The sequence below is a fragment of the Pholcus phalangioides genome, unplaced genomic scaffold (assembly GCF_987345545.1).
Source record: "Pholcus phalangioides strain wild (caught in Gottingen) unplaced genomic scaffold, Ppha-v1.0 ptg000043l_1, whole genome shotgun sequence".
Taxonomy (NCBI): Eukaryota; Metazoa; Arthropoda; class Arachnida; order Araneae; family Pholcidae; genus Pholcus; species Pholcus phalangioides.
The window spans coordinates 5,042,652-5,070,161 of NW_028301629.1; the positions used below are offsets into that span (position 1 = coordinate 5,042,652).

Genomic DNA, 27,510 nt, shown 5'->3' on the forward strand with positions numbered 1-27,510 from the left:
TTCTTGATTAGATGTGAAATTCTGCAAAAGGTTTGAAAAATAAATTGATTCCATATGAGTAATATTAAAATACAATCATTGTTTTTGATCGTTCATATCATGACAATAAAAATCTTTCAATTACCAGATTTTTTAATATTTGTTTGAATAATAAACTGTTTAATTAAAATTCATCATCAATCATTTGAAAAATTACAAATAATTTCATTCATAATTACGATGAATTTTAAGAATATTGATATTCCACCAAAACATTAACATTCGGTATTTGGTTAAATCACCATTCGTCCCATCCCTACTCATTATATCAAAAATCATTTTGAATATAATTGATAATGTGTGACAGAAATGATTCTCAATAATTTAAATCAGGGTTCTCGCTACTGATAATTAATGTGACAAAATATTTCTCTTTCCGAGTAAATATAATATTGAAATTACACAGGGTAATAACTTCACCTAATCTGCCAAACGAAAAGGGGAGGGAGGGAGGTGGGGAGAATAGACGAACCCACGTGGAGCATAAAACACCATAGTAACTGTATCCTATTTCCAACTGTTTCTGAGTTATGGTGCATAAAGGAAGATGTGTTAAGTCTGAAAAACCCAAATTTGTAAAGATTTCGAAAGATCTAAGAGAGCAAACTAAGCACATACTTGGAAAGAACAAAACCAATAATATTCTAAAAGGTGACGCCATTCTCAAATATCTGGATTTAATGGCAAAATTGTCACAAATCGGCAACAGCCAATTCCTTGATCATCCTCATAGCTACAATAGCTTAAATTTACCAAAAACTTGTCCATTCCAGCAGCTTTTGGAAAAGCCTACAAAAAATAATATCTGTGCTCTAGTTCAAGAGATATTTAGTCTTTTGTTTGCAATACATTACTGAAATCATTATGTGAAATCGGTTGTTTACGGAATTGACGGTCACAGATTTTGGCAACAATTGTAATTTTGTACTTCGCCAATCTCTCAGCAGTTGTATCTCTGCATTAAATTCGAATTTCCTGATGCGAATGGTTTAACCATACAGGATTTTATTCTGCTCTTTTCAAATATGTGCTCAGTTTGATCTTAGATCTTTCAGAAGCTTCACAAATTTCAGACTTGATGCATTTCCCTTCTATCTCCCATAACTCAAAAACAAAGATAGGCCATAGTTGCTATGGCAGTTGTTTCACATGGGCACCTCCCATTGTTTGGTGAATAAGGTGAAATTCCCCCGTATATATATAATAATGTGTTCATACATTTGTGAAAATCATACAGTGGATCAAGTAGGCTACAAACACTAGGGAGAACCCTGATTCAAATGTATAATTGGAGATAAATGTATAATTTTAAATGAACTACATTAAAAAGGATGAATTGGCAAGAAACTGTATAATATCACAAAAACAATGAGATGATAGTGAAATTAAAAACAATGATTTATACAATTGCTAAATTAATACCAAGATATTGGTACCACTCCCAGAGCAGAATGTTTCACATTGTTCTGCAATGAGCCCTCTGCTGATTGGGAATGTTCTGCAGTAAAAATTTTCGTAATAGTGTTTTCTACATTTTTCTTCAAATTCTTCCAGATTGTTCTGCAGTAGCACTGATTTTGGCATATTCTGCTTTGGGGGGTTTCACATCAATACAGGTGTCTGTTCTTCTATGTTAAATAAGAAATCTCAATATGTATGACTATAACAGTTTCCGTAATTCTTCTGATTAAAAAAAAGCTCGAATACTTGTTTTCTCGACTAAGAATTTCAATATGGCGAAATAGGGCAATGACTTAAATGTGATCACGAACTCGCATTCCCCAAATACTGGTGCGCTTTGATCCAATTGTAGGCCTTGCGATAGTGCTGAAGTACTGTTTATTTATTTTGACGTCCGGGAGAAGTGTCTGTATGCAATCGATTCCGTTGTCTCTGAAAGTGCTGAAAACTTCTAGGTAAGTGAAGTTCTTCAAAAGTGCGAGTGACCTGCGGAAAAAGGTAAAAAGTTGAAATTGTAAGTAAGTAAATTGTTGCAACTGCTCAGGTTTTGAATGCTGAACATGATGAACATTCATGAATGATTTACATAAGTGAAAAGAACATTGAACCAATTGTGTCATAAATGCCAATGTAACATCAGCTACACAGTCAAAGCTTGTTATAATGACTCCCGCAAACATGTAGGATAGTATTTACATGAAAACATTAGGGACTTATCCTACTGGTCGCTGTAATGGAATGACTGCCATAATGAGCACTGTATTTACTTTGTAGCAGGGTTGGTAAAAAAAACGGTTTTTTTGAAAAAAACCAAAAAACCAGGTTTTTTTGTTTATAGTATTAACATTAAAAACAATAAAATTTCTGAAAAATCATTCAAACTTCCAATAATTAACTAAAATAAAATGTTTATTAATGTGATTAACACTATTCCCATGCTAAATTAATCAATAAATATTTATTACATTTACATTTTAACAAAAACCAACTTTTGCAATTTAATTATTTTTTGCTTAACTCAATGGATTACTGTGTGTTTGGAAATTCTTTTAATGTTATTATTAATCATACAATATATAAAGGTTTTTCTCCAGTTACTTTCAGTATACTTAATTAGGAAGCTATTTTGCAAAAAGTAATAAAAATTAGGTGAATATAATGTATTTAATGAAGCATAAATAATGCAGATTAATTAGCAATGATTTACGATATACGGGGTGATTATAACTAAGGTTCTGATTTCAAAACACTGTAAAAAAAGAACGATTGTCAAAATGACTTGAAAATTGACATGAATATTCCTGAAAAAATTCAATTTTATTTGATAAAGGAGAAAAAATACTTAAAAATGTAAAATTAATGACATCATCCAACATGTGGGAAATTTGCTCGCAGAATGGAAACGATAGCCAGTCATGGCAGAATGATACCTTAATTATAGCATTTCACAATTTCATAATTCAAGGAAACATCACAAAAAACGAAGTAATTGAACAAATAACTACAACTTACTTAAGAAATGTTAAATATGTTGTCCACCGCGTGTTCTGGCTATGAGGTTGAAAGCACAAAAATTCTTGTTCAACAACAGAATCGGAGTATGCCATGGTCATAATGTGGATGTGCTTGCAATTCAGCTTTATTAAACCACTTAATCTAACCACTGTTTATAACATTTTGAGGTACCCCCACAGCCAGAAGGTGCAAGGGTTAAGGTGCATCCTGTCAAAATGGGTCTTCAGCAGCTGCTTCGCTGGTATTGCAATGTGCATCTTGATAGAAGTTCTATCCACACACTGATGCTGTGGAAGTGCCGAAATGATGTAGTTGCACAAAATATATTATACTGCTCGCCAAGTACAGCATCGTCTACTTGCACATTTTTCTATTGCGAAAGAAACTTCCATTGCTTCAGGAGTATCCATGCAAATTTTCAAGTCATTCTGATCAGTACTTATTGTGTAGTTTGGAATCAAAACAAATTATAATCACCCTGTATATGGTTGATTATTTTTCAGAAATCTGTTACTACTATACAGTAGAACCTTGATTAACTGGGCTTAACAGTGTGTGTGTGAAAGTATAAAAAAAACAACTATTGAATATTAAGACTGGGATATATACAGTAGGAGATGTGCTACTTCTTATGGGAAAGAAAATGAAAATGTATGTGAGGTAATGTAACATCTATGGTATCTAGGTAGGTAATGTAACTAGTATTTGTCCTTTAAGGACAGCTGGTGTCTTTATTGGATTATAGGACCACCTGCCCCTAGCATGATGGTGTCACTACTGTAGCTGCTTCTTTGTGAAGGGGAAAAAAAACCCTGTGAGATAATACACCACTACATTTAGATGTGTGATGCAATCCTTATTCATGAATTTGCTAAAGATAGAGCATCAGAATGTAGCCAAAGGTTAGAAAATGTTGTAGGAATGAGAAATTTTGGCTTTTATATATAACTTTAAATGACTAAGATACTTCATATGAAAAATATATATATATATTCTGGCCACTTTTATGAGACTTTTTGAAAAAACCACTTATAAAATCTTATGTCATTTAAAGATATACCATCAGAATGTACCCCAAGGTTATAAAATGTGGTAAAAATGAAACATTTTGTCTAATAATGAACCAATATGATATTTTTCAAGGAAAAAAATTATATTTAGACAACTTTTATTTGATTTTTTGAAAAAAACCGAAGTGCTTTTTTTTTTTAAAAAAAAACCACTTGGTTAAAACCAACGTGGTTTAAACCAAACAACCCTGTTTTGTAGCGGGAAATAATCCTAGAAAGTAATTACCCAATGACAAATTTCATTCAATAACTGAATATGCATTAATGTACTTACATGTATTTCTGACTTTGAATGTTGAAACAACGACTGACATGAAGATGTTCCAGCTTGTTCAAGTTATTGACTATGTTATCCATCGACACACTTGTCAGACGAACACAATCAGATATGTCTAGTTCCACCAGATTTCGGCATCTTCTTATGATTTTGAAGAGATCTGAGAATCATGTGAAAAAACAAACATTGTTCAGAAAAGAAAAGAAAAAAAACCGAAAATGTACATGAACAGGAAAATGTAATTTAATTTTTTTTCAGAATAACATGGGCCATAATCAATAGTTACCATCATCATTGACTTCCCTAAGTCCACTGAGATTTAGCCTCGCGAGCGAAAATGGAATGGATTTTGATAAAACGGCCACACAATCTGCCGAAAGGCCTGTCCAAGCTAGATTCCATGACTTCAATCTGAAGATTTATAAAACAGATTTCAATTACAAAGGGTTAAGGATGTTTGTGTCAAATAAATAAATTGTGCCAAATATACAACTCAAAAGCAAGAAAAACATGTGCTCCACAGAGCTACGAGCACTGTTAACCTCTATTAAAGGTGTCGCAGCAAGCTGGTGATATTGATGCGTGCCTGTTTAGTGTTTGAAGCAGTTCATTGCTAGACCATTCCGGGAAGCTGACAATACATGTTGACTAAGGCAAGGGAGCTGCAGGAGTCAAAAGTTCGAGAACCACTGTCTTAAAGTGACAATTGTTGTGATGTTGAAACAGGAACACAATACAGAGAAAATGTTATACACTGATATCGATCTCTGTTTCTGATGCAATTTCCATCAAGTTATTATATTTCATTTAAAACATTAACTCTGTTATAACAATAAATTTCTCTGATCTCTTGAGTATTGTTATACAGTGGAACATTGGTTTATGAATGATACGGTTAACAAGCAAAAATTTTGTGCTTTGTTTAGTTCAGTAACATGGAATTGTGGGTAATATTCTCTCCCATTCTGAACAAAAACAACATTTCATCACCATCCATTGCCTCAAGATCATCGATATAGCCTGGGATGGGGTCACCAAGAGAACTCCCAATTTTGCTTGAGGAAAACTACTAAACCATACATGCATCTCGTCCACATTCTTCTGCGGAACTTCTAATGAATTGGTGCTTGAAGAAAACTATGGGCTGATAGCATTACTTAATGTGACTTTGAGGGATAGCTCATTAACAGAAGTTACCAGCTGTCTAAAAGATTTTGTCCTTGGGGTAGACCATAGAGCTTGAGGTGAATCAGGACAACATGCAAGAATCTGCAGAGGAATATGGCCAGGGAGTTGACCACACACAAACTGTTGGATCTCCATCGCATGCAACAGAAAGAGTTTATGGAAGAGATCTTGCCTAAGGAAGAGAGAAATCAGCAGGAATGAGTAGTTCCAATGAGAAACTACTCATTGACTCAAAACGCGGGAAATCAAGCTAAATTTTATAGAAATTAAAAAAAAGTTGTAGCTGCCCAAATAAAGCAGTAGCAGTGCAAGCAAGGAATCAATCCAACAACAAAGGGCAATTTTCGAATTTCCGAGAAATCCTAAAAAGGAGGTAAAAGCAAGTGTCATTGGATAGATCTTTTTTCAAAGCAGTGTTTAAGCTATAATCGTATTTTATGAAAAATGCGAAAGAAAAAAAAAATGCGGACAGGAGGTACGAAAAGAGAAGACATCCAACCTTAAATCATTACCATTGTAGCATTTTGCTAAAGCTTTTTCCCCATTTTTGCTAAAGGAATTTTTTATTTAGCGCAAACCCTGTTTCAAAGTGCACAAAATTAATAAGTTTACAGACAACAGCCAGTTTGTGAGTCGTCCTAAACCATAGTCCTCCCCATTCATTGTTTACAGTTAGTTAATTTGTAACCATTACTGTGTGTATGTTATGCTCATTTATTATTGCATTGTGTTGTTTTTGTTTTGTTACTGATTAAAGGCTGTCTTTATTAGACATTTTTATGTGAATAAAAATAGTGTAACAAATCATTTGATTTCATTACTTCTTATGAGGAAGTTTGATTCCATGTACAAGTGACTCAAATTACGAGCACATTCATGGAATGAATTATGCTCATAAACCCAAGTTCCACTGCATAGGACTTTCACTATATCAAATAAAATGAATATTACATTGAAAGGTAATCAAGATGAATTAATTATCACTCAAGACATTAAGTTGTGAACAGCAAAATTTAATATTCAATTAATCGGTATTCAGTCATTAATGCTGTATTACATGATCCTGTATAATAAACTATCACTGGATTATTATTTTTTACATTTTAGCAGCTCAATGCTAAGTGATAACACAGACCAGGATAAGTTGATCAAAAGGATTGATTGTCACATATGAATCAAAAACTTCTCAGTTGCAAAGAATATGGATGAGCAACAACTCAGAAACTCAGGTTTTATTGAGAAGGTAAACTTACTTCGAACAAGAGGATGATATTTTTGAAATAGATGAAAAGGTCAGGCCTCGACACATGGCCATGTCAAGTTCCTCTAGATCCTTATTACTAGACAACTGACTGTAAATATAACATAAAATTAGACGAGCTAAATAAACATAGACAAGCACAAAGTTATCTAGCACTAATTTTAGGCAAGCAAGAAACTAAAAAAAAAAAAAATTGAATCAAATGCTATTAATACAGAATTTTCAATGCTTATCAAATAGGAACAAATATTTTGAAACTTAAAATTGTCCAAGAGAAAAATTGAGTTTGTCTTATTTTTGTCTACAATTACGGGCCATGCAATGCAAAAGGAACCAGATGGACTTCAATTTGTTTCAAGACCAATTGTGGTTGTAGTTTAATATACAACAGGATGCTTGAGAACAAATGTTATTTTCAAGCTGCGCATGTGTGCAACTGCAAATGGAGAAAAAAATCCCCAAGTTTACACAAAATTTCCCTATACACCAGCGTTTCTCAAAATGTGAGCCACAGCTCCTTAGGGACATCACCAACTTTGTCAGGAGCATCATGGCAATCTGGAGATATATTTGTGAGCTTAATTATGCTTTAAAGTGGTTCTTTTATTATCACAAAAATTAGAACTTTGCCTGGTTTAAATATCTACCAAAGGGATGGCTTTTATATCTAGCAAATTATTCTGGGGAGTGGTGGGTAACAAAAGTTTGAGAACCCACTGCTGTACACCACGTGGGGGAGGGGGGGACAGCTAAATATCAAACAGAAAACAATTGACTGATACACTTTTCAGTCACAATAGGAAATTTTTACGCAGATCCAAATTTTGCAATAACACTGCACACAAGCGGATGTAAGAGGATTTTCCCCCTCCTTCAGAAAAACATGGCATCGCTGATTGGAGTAGCATCACCAACCATCGCCAAACAGTAGATTATATTGCCTGTCACTACTTTACTTGAATCAAGATCATAGCAACAAAAAATTGTCACATGGTAGAAAAAAAATGGAAATGAAAAGCGAGATCTATAGTCCCATCTTGTCCATTCAACTGTCGAGAGGCCAAACTATCTCTACTATTTTATGAATTTTTTCATTTTCTCAATAAAATAAAATTTCTTTGTGATTAAGCATAATGGCGACAATTTACACCCTTGACATCATTTTGGGTGGGTGAGAAACAGAACTTTTCCAGGTAAAAATTCTTTGAGAACAAGTTCTCCCCCCCCCCCCAAAAAAAAGGGACTTTTAAAATCAGATCGAAACTCGGGAGGTATAAGAACTTTTGAGATGTTCCAGGAGATGAAGTAAAAGCCTCTAGGAAAATCTGGGGGGACAGGGACGGACTTGGACACACGAATAACTGCTCCTATAGAAATTATGCAGTTTTAAAAGAAATATTAATAAAATTCTGCAACAATAGTTACAACTTTACATGTGTAACATTTTTTTTTATTATGAATTATTAAACATATATGAATGATTCCATTTAGAAAGTACTTTCTAAGTGGAGCACGAAAAGAGATAGAGAAAAATACTGGCCTACAAACATCTTCATTGACCGGACAATACTCAATGCTTAGTTTCTTCACCTGCCTACACACGGAGAACAGCTCTACAAGGCCTTCTTTAGAAATGGAAGCTGAACTTAGATCTAAGTACTGAATCTTGCTGAACCTATAAAAAGAAAAAAGAAAATTTCAAAAGGAATGCCTTACAATTTACACTTACCATAATTACCTGTATATAACCCATAGGCTATCCATGAAAAAAAAAAGAGGGATCAAAAAGGATTTTTCAAATGCTAATTTTATGTGTAAGAGTGAGCAATACAACATTTTAAATTCCAAAACAAGAAAAAAAAAATTCAATCCAGTAAAATGTCACTTAATTTTAAATCTTTCACCACAACTTACCTAAAAAAACCATAACAACTTTGAGAGAAATGTTCAGGGCCCGCATCCTAAAATGCTGACGCTGGAATTTTTAATAACATAGCAGCCAACTTTAGATGAGAATTTGGGAGGTTTTAGTGCAAAACCAAATTTTCTATATAAAAATAAATATGAAAGGGAATGAACAGGACTTTTTTTTAAATACACTGATTTGTCATTAATGAAAGAAAAAAAGTAGGGATTTTTTCCTTTGCAGAAACATGACATCATGCAAGCCATCGCTGGTTAGCGCCAAGTCGTCAATCATTGCCAACCAGTAAGTTAGATGACCTGTCAGTACAACTCTCAAATCGAATCTTGCAACAACTAAGAGAACCAAAAACAGGACATAAAGACTCAATGGGACATATAATATGCTGTGACTATATGGTCACAGCAGATACAACTCATCTCACTAATTTCAGATATTGAAAAGTGAAATTGTTGCTGGCCATGTGTGTGGCAAATCCCCCCCCCCCCCAAAATGAAATATTTTCTGCGATTTGATGAAATTGCAACAATTTACAACATTTCGGGCATAAATGATGAAAGCAATGGTCTTTTCCAGGTAAATTCTTAAGGAATAATCCCCCAAAAGTAGGGACTTCTTACAATCAGTCGAAATTTGGGAGATATAAGAATTTCTAGGGAGTTTTTCCAGGAGAGGAAGTGGAAATTCAGGAGACTTGGAAGCTATGTAATAGGTTCCTTCCTTGTAAATTTACTTGTAAAATAATGATTTCTTATGGGGCCCCCAGGACTAGAGCCCTGTCAGCTTTCTGTATATGGTGGGGAAGGGGGGGGCGACAACATGGGAAATGGTTTTGTCTGTCTTACTGATATTTCCATTTTTACCCATCAATCCTGTACTTGGATTGAAAGAGTTTCGGAAAGAAGGGGTTACAAACTAGAAAATTCAGGCTATGTACAGAACTTTTTTATTTTTGAGCATATTTTCTCTCCTGCAGATTATACACAGGAAATTATAGTATCACAATATACACAAAAAAGATTTATCAAATATTGTATTAAGCATATCACTGGAATGTTTACCTCATGGAGCTTCCTTCCGTAATACTGAAAGGCTTCAAAAATATTGGTGATTCTATCTGCAGAGATAAATATGAAAATTTAAATACATAGGCCTACATTACAATAAAAATAGGTTAAAAGATCTTAATGAAGATCTTTAAAATAACATACGATTACGGCAGGGGGTGCACAACCCTTTTCAGATCATCACCATTGTTTTATCAAGCAATGCACAAATTTTGATCAGAACATTAATATCAGTTCTACAGAATAATAGTGTGATTGAACTCGAATCAATGTGACAAACTCCAAGCAGCGTACCACGATCATGCACGTAACAAAAGGTATTGAATTTGTCAAAGCTCTTCAAATATTTTTATTATTGTTTCCAAATGTTTGTTTTATTTCTAATTCAATCCTTATCCCAAAGTGCAAATAATATTTAAATTCTCACAATTTTATTATCCAAAATTTCAATTTTTGCAAATAATACTTCTTTACAAAAACAATTTTGCATATTGATAGACACTCATTGGTATAAAAATTTGCGCACCAAGAAAGAGTTGTCAGAACGGAACAAAATGTTATATATGTGAGTAAAACATAGTATGTGTTTTATATATGTGAGTAAAAAATTACACATAATCAAAGCAAAAGAATCATTTGTTACAGGAAAAACTACAAATAAATGGAAGTTCTAGTATCCTGTTGGGCCATCTCTAGCTTGAATACACGAAACGATACAGGTGGGCACTGAGGCATACAGGTCCAGTATGGTGTCCTGCGTCATCTCATTCCACAGTTGCTGTAAGCGTGACTCTAGTTCAATCAAGTTCCTAGGCTGCCCGACTTGCCATCGCAAGTGATTCCAGATGTGCTCAATTGGTGACAAATCTGGGGATCTGTCAGGCCAACGAAGGGTGTTAATGTAGCGGAAACATTCCTGTGTGTGGTCAAGCATTGCCCTGCTGAAAAATGCCTCCTGGGAGCTCTGCCATGAGTGACAACACATGTGGCTGAAGGATGTCACGAACGTACAGCTGTCATGGTACCTGGATAAATATTAGAGGTGACCAGGTATCATATGCGACGGCACCCCATACCATCACACCAGCTGTGTGAGCAATGTGCACTGTATAGTGACGGCAGGAATGAGGTGTTCGCCACGGGGCCTCCACACATGTACATGGTTGTCATCACTGCCCAAATTGAATCTAGATTTGTTGCTGAAGATGATCTGTTCCATTAGATTGCGGCCCAACCCCGTCGAGCTCGACACCACTTGAAATGGAGGCGACAATGAGTGGGTGTCACTGGTAGCATATGCAATGGGCAGCACGATACCAAATCTTCTTCAGCAAAGTGCCTCACGATGGAAGACAGACAGACACAGACCTGTAGTGAAGCTGCTGCCTGTGTCCAAATAGAGAACAATGGTTCAGTTGGTGCTGTGCATGCTTGTAGAGTGATGTAACGGTCTTCTTGGATATTGGTCTGCAGCAGGGTTTAAGTAAGATAAAAAATTCCTTTCGCAAAAAAGTGAAAATGGGGAGAAAAGCTTTAGTAAAATGCTACAATGCTAGTGTAATGAATGATGGTTGGATGTCTACTCGTTCCGTACCTCCTGTATGCATTTTTGCGAAAGTGGCTACCACTTCTTTCGCATTCTAAGATTTTCTTTTGCACTGTGCGAAAAATGCGACCATAGCTTAAACCCTGAGCAGAGGGCGTCCTTAGTCTGGCTGCCATGCATGCGACCTCTCTCTCATCCACTGGTCCCAACACCTTCTCACAGTAAAGTCAGATTGGCATAAGTGGCGGGCTATTCTTCGAGCTGACCACCTGGCTTCTACATCCTGATGATTCTTCCCCTCTCAAACTCTGATCCGGGAGCGCATAAGAATCAGTGATTATATTGAGGGGGTATATGTATGTGAGAGTATATATATGTATATTTATGTGTGTATGTATATATGTATCTCTATGAGCATGTACGTATTTATGTGTATATATGTATGAATAGTATTGTGAAACGAAAAGATATATTTATTCCATACTCATTATTTATACAAGAACAGGGGTGGGAAGTGACCAAGTCCATTTCGGAGCAGCTTTGGAGCAGCAAAATTCAGGATTTGGAGCAGTTTTGGGGCAGCAAAATATGGGATTCGGAGCAGATATTTATAAATTGGAGCAGTGAACTTAACAAGAATATTTTCGTTAACCCTCAACCCTTTTGGAAATAAAACTGCAATGTCTTTTGTTATCAAACATCTTTTCGTCAGCTTGATTTTTGTTTTTGGTGTTTTAGGCTTTTAACATCTTTTTTGAAAGAGCGGCTGTCATAAAATTTTTTGCACCAGTCTAGTTACGATGATTTTTGCTTACTGAGGGCACTATTTGCTACCTTGAACAGCAGCATTTCAAATGAGCTAAAAAAATTTTATAAGTTTTAAATTTTTTTATACTTGGAAAGAAATTGTTGCAAATTGGGAGAGAATTTCCGAAGAATAAACCCGATGTTTGGCGATTCAGCACTCGTTATCTGGCAAGATTGGCGATCTGATACTCGTTATTCGGCAAGATTGGCGATTTAACGCTTGTTATTCGGCAACATTGGCGATTTAACGCTCGTTATTCGGCAACATTGGCGATTTAACGCTTGTTATTCGGCAAAGTTTCTAAACTAACATTCGTAATTCGGCGAACATGTGCTTTTTACTCCCGGAATGAAAATTTTTTTCACGAAACATCGGGATTTAACACAATGACTACAGTAATTTCTGCTGCTTCCAGTGACGACTTTTTTTTAAAACGGAAACACTCGAATTTGCACTTTAAAGCTGAAAGGCATTGCAAACCAAGTTCAGTTCCACGATCACGGACAATATCGGGGTTTCGCGATGGAAAGCCGATCAGGGGCCGATAGTTCAAGGTGATAGTTTTAGTGGAATAAAACACGCTCTTCTCGTAAAGAAACGTTTCGTGAAGAAAAATTTTTTGGCGTCATTTCCGAAATTCCGGGCATACTGAAGCAAAATTCGCTATTTGGCGCAGAAAAATGCGAAAATACGCTATTGGAGCAGGATGGCACAATATATTAGTTTTGGCGCAGTGCGGCGCAGAGTTCCCACCCCTGCAAGAAATATCGTAATTCAACAATTTCAGATTTCATAATTTAAATTTTTAGAGTGCATAAATTTTTAAAATATTCATATCTTATTACATAACATTTATTGGCATAACATACAGTACTTGGGAAAATGGCAGCAAAATATAATAATTTAATCCATAGAGCTGCCTGGAAGGATGTTATGCCACTTGGGGCCCAATATGACTATTTATTGTGTTCAAGTGTTGTTCTTTCTATGTGGTTTTTGTTGTCTTTTATATGTATTTTGTGTTTGTTTTTGCAAAAAAAAAAAAATTTTTTTTTGCAGGAGGGAAATACGGTTTACATCAGATTTAAGTCAGTATGGTATTTGAACTTACTTCTGCCATAGACAATCGAAGGACTGATACACCTCGTTCAATTATCATTCCCAAGATACCAGCTCTCAGGCACTTTTTGCCCAAATCCAGTCTTTTCCACAAGCTCTCGTCATAACTATTAAAACAATATAGATAGATTTAGTCCAAAAAGTAACACTGCTCGACATTAATTTTGATGATTTTGGGGCACTGATTCCAAATCTGGCATTGGTTTTGTCAGATTGGCACTAGTTTTTTGAGATAATGCATACTCTTAACAATTTGATTAGTACGCTTCTTATGGATCACCATTAAAATTTAATTTTTACTTTATCTCAAAGGATAGAGCCAATCTGACAAAATGAATGCCAGGCTCGGAATCAGCAGCCCCAACATACTCTAAAACAATTAAAATTTCTTTGTTTCTTTCTTTTCCTTTTGTAATGCCTGAAACAGGTGCTAGTAATGAGGCAAGATTTCAAAACATAAATATAAATTAACCGACAATATCGGAAAAAAAAACCAATATTCAACTTAAAAAAAGGTGGAAAATTAAGGGCATAAGAAGTAACTAGAACAATTACTATAGCCTTGTGTATCATACAAAGCAGAATTCAGAGATCAATAATTCATCAGAGATTTTCCTAAGGAAAAAAATCATGGACAGAAAAATCTGAAATTTTTTTGTGAGTGAAGGAAATAAATTAATCACATTTAGGCTTTTTCTCACTTTAAAAATTAATAAAATTACCTTAAGACCCTCCATCGCCTGCATACTTGAGCACATAAAGTTAAGACGTCTTTAGACAGCCATTGAAAAATTGAAAGAATAATCTCGTCCGACAAATGAGAAAAGTAATCTGAAAGACAAAGATTAAAATTAGGAATAACCATAACAATGAAACAAGACATGGAAATAGGGAAAAAAATTTTCTTCGAATCCTGCTGAAACTTTCGTTATCACTTAACACTAGAACGACAAGAATTTTAGAACTACCTAGAACAATGGAAGTGGTCATTTTAACTGCAAAAAGGAGAAAAAAATTAAAGTAAATTATTTTTCTTTACTGAAACTTCTCAAAACAGTATATAGGCTATTCAGTCGAACTTATTTCTGCAATAAACCATTACATAATGATTTTTTGGAATTTTGGACAAAACACCTTATTATGACATAGACTAATCCAGTGTTTTATTATTTTAAAAAGGTGTGACTATGATTTTTTGAATTCTATTTGTACAATTCGTGGCTTCATTTTCATTCAGCGGTCCACTGACAAGGTTAAAAGTATAATACACTTGAGAAATTCGCAATGAGATTGCATGTGTGGAATGAAAAACAACAGCTAACAGTTGCCACATTCTGAGCAATATAATATACATACAGACGTGCCAACTTTTGAAATCTAGAAATCTGGAGATTCTCCCGAGGGGAGGGGGACCCCTCTCCCCCTCCCGACACTCACAGTCTCGATTAAAAAAAAATTCACAAAAAAAATTTCGGAATTTTTTTTTTTAAATCAATTAAGAAAACGTTGCATTTACCATACCCCCCCCCCCCAAGGAAGGTTCTGCATTGCCCCTGAGCAGAATATATGTCAGTCTTTCCATGCGGAATAGAGAAATCACATCTACATACTGTTCATAAAATATGTGTTTTCTTTCGTGAATGCTATTATTGATTTTAGTCTATCAGTGATTTTACCATGGGTATATGAACTCTTAAAAGCTTTATATTTTAGCTTTATTATAGCTTAAAGTTTTATATTTTCTTTCTGAACACGTTTAATCAGAAGAAACAATTAAAAAAAACTTAAATTACAAAGCTGCTGACAAAAAAAACGTGTTTACCGCACAGCTGTTAATGGAATACAATAACGATTACACAGGAATTTCGGCAACCAAGGTCATGCCCCTGATAAATGATTGCCGATAAACGCTAAGAAAACGAAGTCGCGTCTTTGCCAGTTTCTTAAATGTGGTCACAGAGACTTTTTTAAGGCTGCTCGATGGAAATGACAACGGCTGTCCTTTTTGGGTGTTTTCCCTAACTATGATGGTAATCATTGACGCCAGGACAACGTGAAGGCTCGCGTAAAATCAAATTTTCTGCCAAAATCTGGAGAAATTTTAACAAATCTGGAGAGCGGGAGGCAGGATGAAAAATCAGAAGAGTTGGCAGGTCTGTACATACATACTCAGCTTCTCACTGCCAATTGCACTGTGCACTAAATGAATTCATTTTGTCGAAAACATCAATGACATCCATTAGTAGAGTAATTTCATAATTTTTTACCAATACATTTTCTTTGCCCACCATTTAAATTTGTGTGCATGGTGCCAGATTTGCTCTGCTTACCAACTGTAGAATTACTGTTTTGCTCAGATGAAAGCATGATATGCGATAAAAACATGACTCCTCATATCATCCAGCAGGGTCACTAGACTGGGGTATTTTAGTGGGGTCCCCAGGACCCCTCTACAGCAAATTTACAATGTGAAGACACAAAAAAGTCATAAGAATCATCTCTGCCCCCAGACTGGAGCACTGTCCATGGATAAAATTGTGAAAAATTGAGATTCTTTTCATTGTGCAACATTGTAACAGGGAATTCAATACAGTAAAAACACAAAGATCCTTAGAAACGCTAAATGAATCAAATAATGAACAAGGACGGGCATCTTTAAAGGTATACCTTTGAATGGTACAAAATGGGTACTAGAGAAAAGCAAGCACCATGATAGAATATCTATTCCCTCAATATTAATGTCTGCATAAGAAAATTGTCCATTTCAGCATGTTTTACAATCATATTAGTGGATTACTTCTGAAATGACTGCAAAAGTCAATCTAGAGTTTCATTTTACCACTAAACTAGGAAATCTAGAGCATTTATATTTTAAGAACATAAGAGCCTTATCAAGATGAGAAAGGTCATGAAATTTCAACCTCAGACAAACCATTTGGGCATAATTGCACGTCAATGTAACTTTATGGTCAAAATGACCACTTCTGTAGCTCTATGGTGTTGATGCTCACGGATGCTAAGACATAGTCTCACTAACAAGGAATCTTAAACCAAATGTTTGTTAAATGTAATTTCCTACATTTTAATACAGGAAAGGAATCTTCATACCCACTGACTGAGTACAATGTCGTTTCCTTAATACAGGAAATTCATAGCAACTATCACTAGCTGTGGGATTCGTAGCGAAGACTCGGAGAGGACGTTTTTTGGCACAAGCAATCTAAATGAAAAAAAGACAAAAACTTTGCTTAAATATTAATTCTCAAATGTGTATATAAGCTGATAAATCAGCTGTGCTATTAATTGTTCTTGATTAAAAAATTAAGCATAAAAGCAGTTTAAATTAAAAAAGAAAATATACAAGTTTCCAACCATATGGGACATACCCAAAAGTAACTGGAGTTGCCATACGGTAAGAGCAGGGGTGGGAAGTGACAGTCCATTTCGGAGCAGCAAAATTCAGGATTCGGAACAGTTTTGGAGCAGCAAATTCAGGATTCGGAACAGTTTTGGAGCAGCAAATTCAGGATTTGGAGCAGCAAATTCGGGATTTGGAGCAATTTTGGAGCAGCAAAATATGGGATTCGGAGCAGATATTTATAAATTGGAGCAGTGAAATTAACAAGAATATTTTCGTTAACCCTCAACCCTTTTCAAAATAAAACTGCACTGTCTTTTGTTATCAAACATCTTTTCGTCAGCTTGATTTTTGTTTTTGGTGTTTTAAGCTTTTGGCACCTTGTTTGAAAGAGCGGCTGCCACAAAATTTTTTGCACCCGTCTATTTAAGATGATTTTTGCTTACTGAGGGCCCTATTTGCTGCCTTGAACAGCAGCACTTCAAATGAGCAAAAAATTTTCTATAAGTTTTTTATACTCGGAAAGAAATTGTTGCAAAATGGGGGAGAATTTCGGAAGAATCAACACGACGTTTGGCGATTAAGTACGCATTATTTGGCGAGATTGGCCATCTGACACTCGATATTTGGCGAGATTGACGATTTAACGCTCGTTATTCGGCAAAGTTTCTAAACTAACATTCGTAATTCGGCGGACATGCGCTTTTTACTCCCGGAATGAAAATTTTTTTCACGAAACATCGGGATTTAACACAATGACAATCGATTACAGTAATTTCTGCTACTTCCAGTGACGACTTTTTTTTTTAAACAGAAACACTCAAATTTGCACTTTAAAGCTGAAAGGCATTGCAAACCATCTTCAGTTCCACGATCACGGACAATATCGGGGTTTCGCGATGGAAAGCCCGATCAGGGGCCGATAGTTTAAGTATAGTGGAATAAAACACGCTCTTCTCGTAAAGAAACGTTTCGTGGCTAGCAGGAACAAAAATTTTTTGCCGTCCTTTCCGAAATTCCGGGCTTACTGAAGCAAAATTCGCTATTTGGCACAGAAAAATGTGAAAATACGCTATTGGAGCAGGATGGCGCAAGATATTAGTTTTGGCACAGAGTTCCCACCCCTGTAAGCGAAGCATCATTACTACACGGTTCTCTTACTAGGTAAGCGTAAAGCCACTCCTCCTGAGCCAATGTACCAAGCTACATTGCTTAGGAAGGTCGTGTTTGGCATCCAAGAGTTTTTTCATAGAAGCTGTTTAGTTTGTTCTTCGTACTTAGTTATAGCTGACTTATGTGAACAGTGCGGGTCAGTGAAAATTTGCTTCCATCTTGGGATAAAAGCAGCAGAAACTGTTGAAATGATAGAAAAAGCTTATGATGATGCCGCTATGGATAAAACTCAAGTATACCAGGGTTTCCGTTTCAAAGAAGGTCATAGCTGCCAACTTTTGAAAATGAAAATTCGGGAGATTTTCGCGCAAACCCGTATTTTATGCTAAAACCATTCCCTAATAAATACAATAGGGATTTTTCCAAATAAAATAGGGATTTTCCAAACATAAAAGTTAAAGTGTAGGGAATAAAATCCCTACTGAAGTCAAATTAAAATAGGGATTTTACACACATGGAAGTTAAACACTTGGGAATAAAATTCCTAGGCAAAAAACAAGTGAAATTGGAGGCCAAAACTTCAATGATGTAAAAATAAATATTGTGTTCAATCAGAAACGCTGTGAACAAACATTCTGCGCGAATGACCCCAAAATCATCGGAAGATGAAGGAAAACACCGTCAATTTTTGAAGAACACTGACTTTTTGTGACACTTGCTTGTCTTTTTTTTCATTTCACATGAGTGATGATGTCACTCTTTCCACCATGACTGATGTTTATGTCCGTAACACAACTTGTACAAAAAGGAAAAGTCGGCTCTCTTCTGGAACGTTTGATGAAAGGAAATTCATCGGAATAAGTATCTTTAAAATTGATTAAGTATGTTTTTGCTTATCAGTATTCGTGTTTTGTTATATCGCACGTTATAACAAAAGAAATTTTGACCACATGCGCGTGACTATAATCTTCAATTATTATCCAGGACTATTGGCTGCTAAGCCATTTCCCTGCACGATAAGACAAACAACTTTCTTGTTACCATCAGAGGGTTTGTAAAACTTCCTTAAAAAGGGAATTTCCCCATTTACGACGTGTGACGTCATTTCGAAAGGGGAAAAAAAAGAAGCTTCATGCCCCACAAGAAATTCCTTAGGGATTGTTTTTATAAGCGGGGATTTTTTTTAATGAAGTAGGGAATTTTAAGGGACAATTAGGGATTTTTGTGATTTTCGTAAAAATTCGGGAGATTTAAGAACTTTTCGGGAGGTCGAGCGATGAAGCTAAAATTCGGGAGATTCCCGAAAAATTCGGGAGACTTGGCAGCTATGGAAGGTGATCGACTGACGACCAAGCTAGCTGTTAAGATTGCACAACAGTGTACACAGAAAAAACCAGAATTGTGAGAGATGGACAACTGGTCTTTGCATTTTGACAATGCTCCATTTTAAACTTCCTTTACAGTGCGCCAATTGTTAAGAAACAGTATGATTGCAGTGTGCCACCCAGCCTATTCACCTGACTTAGGTCAGTGTGACTTTTCTTTATCCCTGCAGATGGCAATGCAACATACTATTGCATGCCCAGGTTAAAACCTAATAATGTTATAAAGAGGGACCTGAAATGAATATGTCAACATGGATGAGGTGAAAACAAAACCATGGAAGTGCTCTCTGGCACAACAGACAAATTTAAAAAATATTGTGAAGAATGGAAGAAAAAGACTCGACAAGTGTATTAGTTCTAATGAAGAGTACTTTCAAGGTAGGTAATTGAATTTAAAAAAAATGAATGAAAAACATTAAAGTGCTTATTTCAGAAACCCCATAACTGACAAAAAATTTGAAACTGAGTAAATACTGGTTTCTAGTAGCTGATTGATTGATGCATTGTTTGGTGCAGATACCCACTGAAGAAAACATTTTGTATACCCCCATTTCGCATCCGTGAAACAGTTTAGAGCAGTAACCCCACAAGTGACATCGCATAGGAGATTTCTGCGATAAAAACTTGTACCAGTTAGCAGCACTGATGTCATAGGCAGGTTTTGTGAGATATAAAAAGGGCCAAAACAGGTCGTTTCTGATTATTTGCATTTTGAAAGTTTGTGTTAAGGGTTCTAGTGATTATTTTATGTTCTTTGGTTTCAAACTTTAAAAAAAAGTGTCTACGGAATTGCAATCAGAAGTGGAAACACTGAAGAAAATGAGAAAAGCCATTGTTAATCTATACATTTACAAACATGATATAATATACAAATAACATGTTTAAAGTGAAGAATATCCTACTTACGAAAGTAAGACTATCACTCAAAAAATTCCTAATGGCAAAATCAATTGAAAAAGGTTTTTGTGAAATTTGGAGCAATTTCTACCCAACGTGTGGAAAGCAAAAACATACAAGGTAAGTATCTTTAAAAAATGGTGGTCATGCTCATACAAGGAAACCGTTAACTGATGAAATGTCAGGAAGGGCACATTCGAAAGAAAAGAATTACATTTAAAATATCTACGTACGAATACTTTGTCTTGTCATGGTTTACCATAGGAAAAGTGAGAGCCATTCATGGCTTGACTACGCCAACGTTTTCTTTGAGAAAGACTACCCACATTCTTCAGAAATGCCCCTGAATTCTAATTTACCTGGATTCCAGGACACAGGTGATTAGCCAAATCGGGGTCCTTTTTGAGTGAAAGTGGGCCCTTCTAAAAAAAATTAAAGTATGTCCCCCCCACTTAATAATTAACTGGTATCCCTGTGAATCAAATAAATAATTCATTTCTAAAAACATGTTCAATCCAAAGGTTCAATGGAAAAAAAAATTACCAGCTTATAGTTTTTTTACTTTTATTGTCTACTAGAGAATGTGTCTCATGGGACAGGTGAACCAAATTTTACAGGCGAGTTAACCTACGGAGAGGCATAACTTCCAAATAAGAATACCAATGGCCAGAAGAGATTGATTTTTCTACGGATACAGATGCCGTGTGGCAAGAACATGGAACAGTCTGCCATCAGAACTTGTATGCGCCGCCTATGCAAGATTTGCTTCTGTATTGAGGATTTTGCTAAGTGCTATCCTTTCTGACTGTTATTTCTAATTATTTTTATTATTTATCCATTATTATTATTCCAGTGTAAGTGCATTTCATGCTTTCTGGGGTTATTGCAAATAAATAAATGATTTTCGGATTCTGATACTAATCTATCTTCAACAGTAAAACCTGTCTTCAACGGAACCCCAAGGAACAAAGATTTTTTCCCACTAAATACAGGTTTCTACTTAATATACTGTAGGTTCAATTGGTACAATATGTAAAATTATAAAACGATCTCGTAGGTAATTGCAATAAAATATAAAAATAAATTAATCAAAAATAATTAAGTATAAATAAATGAATAATTAGTCTATAATCACTAAATACTGTATTTAAGTTTTGGCCGTATCTATATGTATAAAGTTTCTATCTTTCTCTCTACAGTTTTTCTTCTAAAATAAAGACATTTACCATCTCCTTAACTTCCTCAAAAATTTTCAATCAGGGTGCCATTATGTCATGTCAGGTTCAGTTTGTACATCATCTATGTTTATGTAATCCTCAACATCAGGGCTGTAGCTAAGAATTTTGTGAGGAAAAAAGAGCAACATGATTTTGCCTCCCCTACCACTGTAAAATTCGATGATTTTATAAGTGGTTTTGTTCCCACGTAAAATTTTCCACCCCCTAAATTTAGCCACAAGGAAGCAATTGCCTTCCCCCCCCTCTAATTAATTCCCTGCTCAGCCATGCGATCACAGAATACATACATCTTGCATATCATTTAGAAATTCAACCCTTACACTGATTTCTCCTATGGAAAAACCTACTTTTTCGAAAATTTTTTGTTATAATTTCAGAAAGGAACTGCTTTGCTACATATGGCTTATCAAAACCACAGCATCAAATACAGAAACATTTTTTTCTAATCTTAGGGGTTCATGATGTAGAACTAACATTTTGTATTATTCTTTGTTCTATTGGCCGCCGAACACTCAGTGTTTGTGACATTTTCCGTTAAGAGCATACAATTTTCCTTTCCATTTCCGAGTTAGACAGGTTCCGTTTAATCCAGGTTTTTTTATGTGCATTTTGGCATTGAAATCATGGGACCACCACTTTTTTCCATTGAAGACAGGATTCCGTTTAATACAGGTTCCATTGAAGACAGGTTTACATAGCTGCCAACTTTTGAAAATGAAAATTCGGGAGATTTTCGCGCAAACCCGTATTTTATGCTAAAACCACTCCCTAATAAATACAATAGGGATTTTTCCAAATAAAATAGGGATTTCCCAAACATAAAAGTTAAAGCATAGGGAATAAAATCCCTACTCAAAAACTGAAGTCAAATTAAAATAGGGATTTTACACACATGGAAGTTAAACCCTTGGAAATAAAATTCCTACGCAAAAAACAAGTGAAATTGGAGGCCAAAACTTCAATGATGTAAAAATAAATATTCTGTTCAATCAGAAACGCCGTGAACAAACATTCTGAGCGAATGACCCCAAAATCATCGGAAGATGAAGGAAAACACCGTCAATTTTTGAAGAACACTGACTTTTTGTGACACTTGCTTGATGTTTTTTTTTCACTTCACGACTGATGATGGCAGTCTTTCCATGACCGATGTTTATGTCCGTAACACAACTTGTACAAAAAGGAAAAGTTGGCCCTCTTCTGGAACGTTTGATGAAAGGAAAATTCATCGGAATAAGTATCTTTAAAATTGATTAAATATGTTTTTGCTTATCATTATTCATGCTTTGTTATATCGCACGTACGTAACTTCAACAAAAGAAATTTTGACCATAAGCGCGTCACTATAATCTTCAATTATTATCCAGGACTATTGGCTGCTAAGCCATTTCCCTGCACGATAAGACAAACAACTTTCTTGTTACCATCAGAGGGTTTGTAAAACTTCTTTAAAAAGGGAATTTCCCCATTTACGACGTGTGACGTCATTTCAAAAGGGAAAAAAAAGAGGCGTCATGCCCCACAAGAAATTCCTTAGGGATTGTTTTCATAAGCGGGGATTTTTTTTAATGAAGTAGGGAATTTTTGGGACAATTAGGGATTTTTGTGATTTTTGTAAAAATTTGGGAGATTTAAGAACTTTTCGGGAGATCGAGTGATGAAGCTAAAATTCGGGAGATTCCCGAAAAATTCGGGAGACTTGGCAGCTATGGGTTTACTGTATTAACATTTCTCAAGAATAGATCCTAGTGTGTTTTTGCACTGTTAAAAACAAAAAAATCTGCAGAAAAATTTGTTCAACATACCATATTTACATAAGACTCCACACTTTTCCAGGGCGGACCTTCATGTGATAGCTATTTTTACATTCTGCATTCTTTACATATGGCTACTACATACTCAGAACCATTTCTAAATAGTTCAAATGCAATTTAATTACTTAATATTTGTATGTTATTTGATGTTTATAGTCAATTTTTAAAGTGCTGTGATGGATAAGCCAAGGAATACTGTGAGTTTTATCTGCCATACAAAGTTCAATGGCTGCAGAAGTGTTCCTGGAAAATTATAAAACAATGTCCAGTGGATCATGTTTTATTTCAGAATTAGAACTTCAGTTGTAATCACTCTATATTAAAGAAATCAGAAAAGATAATGTTGGTTTCTTTCTTAGAGTATTCTAAAATATAAGCCATACTTACTTCTGGACGTCTGGATAAGCGTGAATCAATCTCATCGGCAGCATCATCCATTGGCGTGAATTCCAACGGAATCACACCAACATCTGCCATTATCTCGACTGCCTCATTTTTTTTCAAGTCCCACCTGACAAGCCCAGGAGCATGTACAAACTTCGCTACAGCATTTGACAAATTAGGAACTTGATTGGAATCACTCATGTCGACTGCAAGCGGTGATGTCAGCCTGGGAAAATAAAAGTGAAGGTACAATATAAACTTAAAAATAAAGAAATAAACTTTAAAAATAAAATAATTTTTAGTTTCATCAATTTTTTGTTTGCCATCCTGAAGTCATAAGTGTGCGAACCTGCAACACAGCCACCACTACTTTTTAGCCAGGATCTGTGCAGACATTTTTATAAGGGGGAGGTCTTGTTTTTGTGAAAATAATGTAATCTTGTAAAAAATAAGTAGTTTCTTCGGAAGCAAAACAATCCAGTTATTTTTTTTATTTTGTGAAGGAGCAGTTTTTCTAGTTTAGAATTCTGTGGAGGGCCCAAATTTCTGGACAGACTCTTGTTTTAGCAAAGTAATTCTATGAATTCTCAGTATATTTTCTTGCCTCAAAGTTTATAGCTAAGCCAAAACAGCAATATGTTCCCAACTCTTCATGCAATTTCCCATACTATATAAATTAATTTCAGCCAAGCTGCACAAAGTTACATTTTATTGAAAATTTAAATACTGCAAGTAGGACCTTGGCATTAAATTTTTTGAACTGGCTTGAAGGATTAAAATGCCAAATATGGCCTGTGCTGTATGAACAGTTGGAGGCGCCTGGCTTAAGTGGATTCTCTCGGTCTAGGTTCCAGGCTTGGCAACAGCTATAGTATAATCCCTAATTTCTTTGCCCATTTCCTTTCTAGCCTATTTGCGCTTTTCTTCCTGGACAGCGATGAGTCTGCCATTTTCTTCCATGACCTTTTTTTCTGCCGGCTATTATTTTTATTTCTTTGGTTTCTGGGTTGCTATTTCTTTTTTGGTATTGGTTATCGTCTGAAAGTTACATCACCTTCAGCAGTTTGGTAGTAATTATAACAGGCTTTACTGCTTTATTTGAATTTATTGAGTCTGTTACTAAATGTGCACACACATTTTCAAAACTTTTTATTATTGTACCATACATACCACTTTCCCAGTATGACAAGAAATTGTTCTCAGGATTACATATGGATTCTCTCAAGTAGTACACATTTCGTATTTCTATTTCAAGTTATTTGCAGAGGAAAAACTATAGGAGATTTTATTTTTAATCTCAATCCTTTATTTAATCTTTGTTGTTATTTTAGGTCGTAGTATCCAGAACTTTTTGTTCCATCACTTCCTTCTACAGAATTTTTTTTCCCCTCATTGTCCCCTGGGCGATACTGTCCACTTTGGAAAACACTGCTTTAGTTCGTCATTTTTTACTGTTTAACAACCAGAGTTATCCCTTTTTGGTGATTTTTATCTTCAGCAAGAAAGACATCAGAGAGCATGACTCTGTTTCACTCTTGTCAATTTCGCATGAAAAGGAATTATACTATAGACAGACAGACAGACAAAATTTTATTGTTAGGCCGTGAGCCTATTAAAATTTGGTGGCATTTAAATATATATTATACACTGAAGGGGAAAGACAGTACATCAATTTGAGATTGGGGAAAAGGATTGCACTGGGTTAACTACATTCGTGACAAACGTTACAAACAATATATTGAATAAAGCAAGAAAAAATATACATAAAAATATTAAAAAGAAAAAAAAAACGCATTGAATAGGAACATAAGAAGATTCTTTGAATAGAAAAAAAAAAAAAAATACACAAATATATCAGAGTGCATCAAAATATATTTATGTCTCGGATTCATTCGCATACTCGCTTTCTGTGAGAATAAAACTTTTTAGTCTTTGAGCAGCTACAATGAGATTGAAAATTGAGTGATACTGTTTATGAGATAATTTTAAGAGACCATTCAAATCAAAATGACTTATGAGGTTAAACAGATATTTCTGTCTATATGAGCGATAGATTGAACAATTGAAAAAAACATGGTGCCAGGTTTCGAATTCGTTCAGATTACACATATAGCAGAAATTGTGGGGAGATATTGCAAAAATGTTTCCACGAAAAAAGATTGAATTATATTTCATTCTAAGTTGAAAAAGGACTCTTTTCACTGTGATATCAATTTTTGATGTCATGTAATCCTCAACAAATGTGTGCGATTTGAGCAACTTATAATGAGGGTGGTTATTACTATTTTGAATTATACAATAGCTGTTCCCCGGCTTGATTTCTGCATGCGCAAGTGGGGGCATTTGCCCAGGGGAAAAATTTATACAACATGCACTCACTGACTAGCTGTGTTTCGCAAAGTGGGCAATGGAACGGTCTAGGGGACAATAAAAGCTACTGGGTTAACATAGGATCCTATGGGTTCGCTTAAGTATGAGAGGGGCGAGGAGAGAAAAAAATTTCTGAAGGGGCGTTGGAACAAAAAGTTTAGAAAACTATGGACTAGACCAGTGATTCCCCCTGGGGGGCGATGGAATGTTCCAGAGGGGCGGTAGATGCTACGGGTATAGCATAGGATTCTATGGGTTAGATTGCGTTGGGGGACGCTGGGAGAAAAAAATTTCTGAAGAGGGGGGGGGGGGCGATGGGACAATAAAGGTTGGGAAACTATGGACTAGACCTTAGTTGCAGAGCCTCAAAATTTGTTTTGCCCAGCGTGCCTCTCCTGTGTGAAAGTCAGGCCCTGTCTGGCCCAATATTATTCCAATAACTTAAGAAGGTTACATTGCATTTTAAATTATTCACGCTTTCATAAATGAACACTTCTTTCCTCCTCAGCTAAACCCCAATATACAGTATACCATTTCGTCACCAAATTTTTGCATGCACAAAAACAGTGGATATGTCACCAACACAATTCTTTCGTAGATAGCGCCACTGCACCCGATTTTCTTGTCCAGCTTATTGTTGCCGTTTCGTTTTGCTTTTTCCGTGCCGTTTTTTGTCACGCTATTTCCTGTTGTTGTTTTTTTTTGGCGTTATGATTGATCGTGTAGATTTAATGTATTTGCATTGGCTACAATTCGAAGGGCTGAAAAGCATTATTGACTCCTGCATGAAGATTGGCCTGTGATCAGGCAGTAACCCTAGCACATAGCGTCTTCCCATAGTGTTTGTGGTGGCCTGAAGTCAATATTTTTGAGTCTGTTCCCCCCCCTCCTCGATGCAAGGAGAGAAGCGACGCCAGAGCGCTAACGTGGGTGGCAAAGCCGTTTGTGCATCCCAGGCACATGTCATACAAAGTATGGCCTATAACACTTTTTATATTATGTATTTTTATTTCCACACCAATCTTTTCTTGATATTGGGGCAAACCCTTGCGCCAAAGCGAGTTTGGCGATAAAAAAAGTCGCCAAATTGCGGTATACCGTATATTGGAAATTTACCGTAGAGGAAAGAGTAATACAGCCGTAGGTAAAGGTTATACAATGTAAAATAAATTCATAAAGGCCCAAAGTTCATAAAAAAACCCAAATACAAGTTATCAAAAAAATAGACCTTTAGATCTTAATATAACCATTATAATAGATTTGCTAGACTGTGTATCCTATATAAAACAAGTGGTTGATTGAGTGTTGAAGGAAGAGTGCATGTTATCTATTAACCGGCGTTTTCAAATACGAATTGTGTGCAGTGACTCGCAAATTAAATGTGGCCATATTAGACGAAAGTGTTTAATGAGAACTTACCAACTAGACAAAGCGTCAATAGCATCGGATTTCTGTGAGGATGATATTAAAAAAAAAACGCTCTAAAGATGATAATCTTGCCGCTTGACGCTTCCCTTCATTTTTGGCGGGTAATTCAATTTCATGTAGGATAGTTTTTTTACGATTAACTTCTGAAAAAAAAAATTACCTACTACAAAAGTGGGAAAATTTATTTTTATATAAATTTGAAATAAAAAAAAAGAAATTCAAATTATTGAGATCACTTTTTGATAATA

At 35.4% G+C, this 27,510-nt stretch overlaps 1 protein-coding gene across 1 annotated transcript; it reads right to left on the reverse strand.

Annotated features, from left to right (window-relative positions):
* Nucleotides 1-1,662: 1,662 nt before the first annotated feature.
* On the reverse strand, nt 1,663-27,365 carry LOC149063819 (S-phase kinase-associated protein 2-like). The gene is made up of 11 exons (XM_089255630.1): nt 27,254-27,365; nt 23,468-23,690; nt 16,384-16,495; nt 13,998-14,106; nt 13,268-13,382; nt 9,797-9,852; nt 8,352-8,486; nt 6,804-6,902; nt 4,649-4,773; nt 4,360-4,522; nt 1,663-1,986 (listed from the first exon to the last, which is right to left on the reverse strand). The coding sequence occupies exons 2-11, from the start codon at nt 23,663-23,665 to the stop codon at nt 1,794-1,796; spliced, it is 1,305 nt and encodes a 434-aa protein (XP_089111756.1). The 5' UTR covers nt 23,666-23,690; nt 27,254-27,365; the 3' UTR covers nt 1,663-1,793.
* Nucleotides 27,366-27,510: the final 145 nt, after the last annotated feature.

What these genes read in the sequence shown, in the direction of transcription:
- LOC149063819 (XM_089255630.1), bottom strand. Translation starts at nt 23,665, where the DNA reads ATGAGTGATTCCAATCAAGTTCCTAATTTGTCAAATGCTGTAGCGAAG. An exon ending in ATATCATCCTCTTGTTCGAA is followed by an intron (nt 4,774 to 6,803) that starts GTAAGTTTACCT and finishes ATAAATCTTCAG; the next exon opens with ATTGAAGTCATGGAATCTAG. An exon ending in TAGGGAAGTCAATGATGATG is followed by an intron (nt 4,523 to 4,648) that starts GTAACTATTGAT and finishes CATGATTCTCAG; the next exon opens with ATCTCTTCAAAATCATAAGA.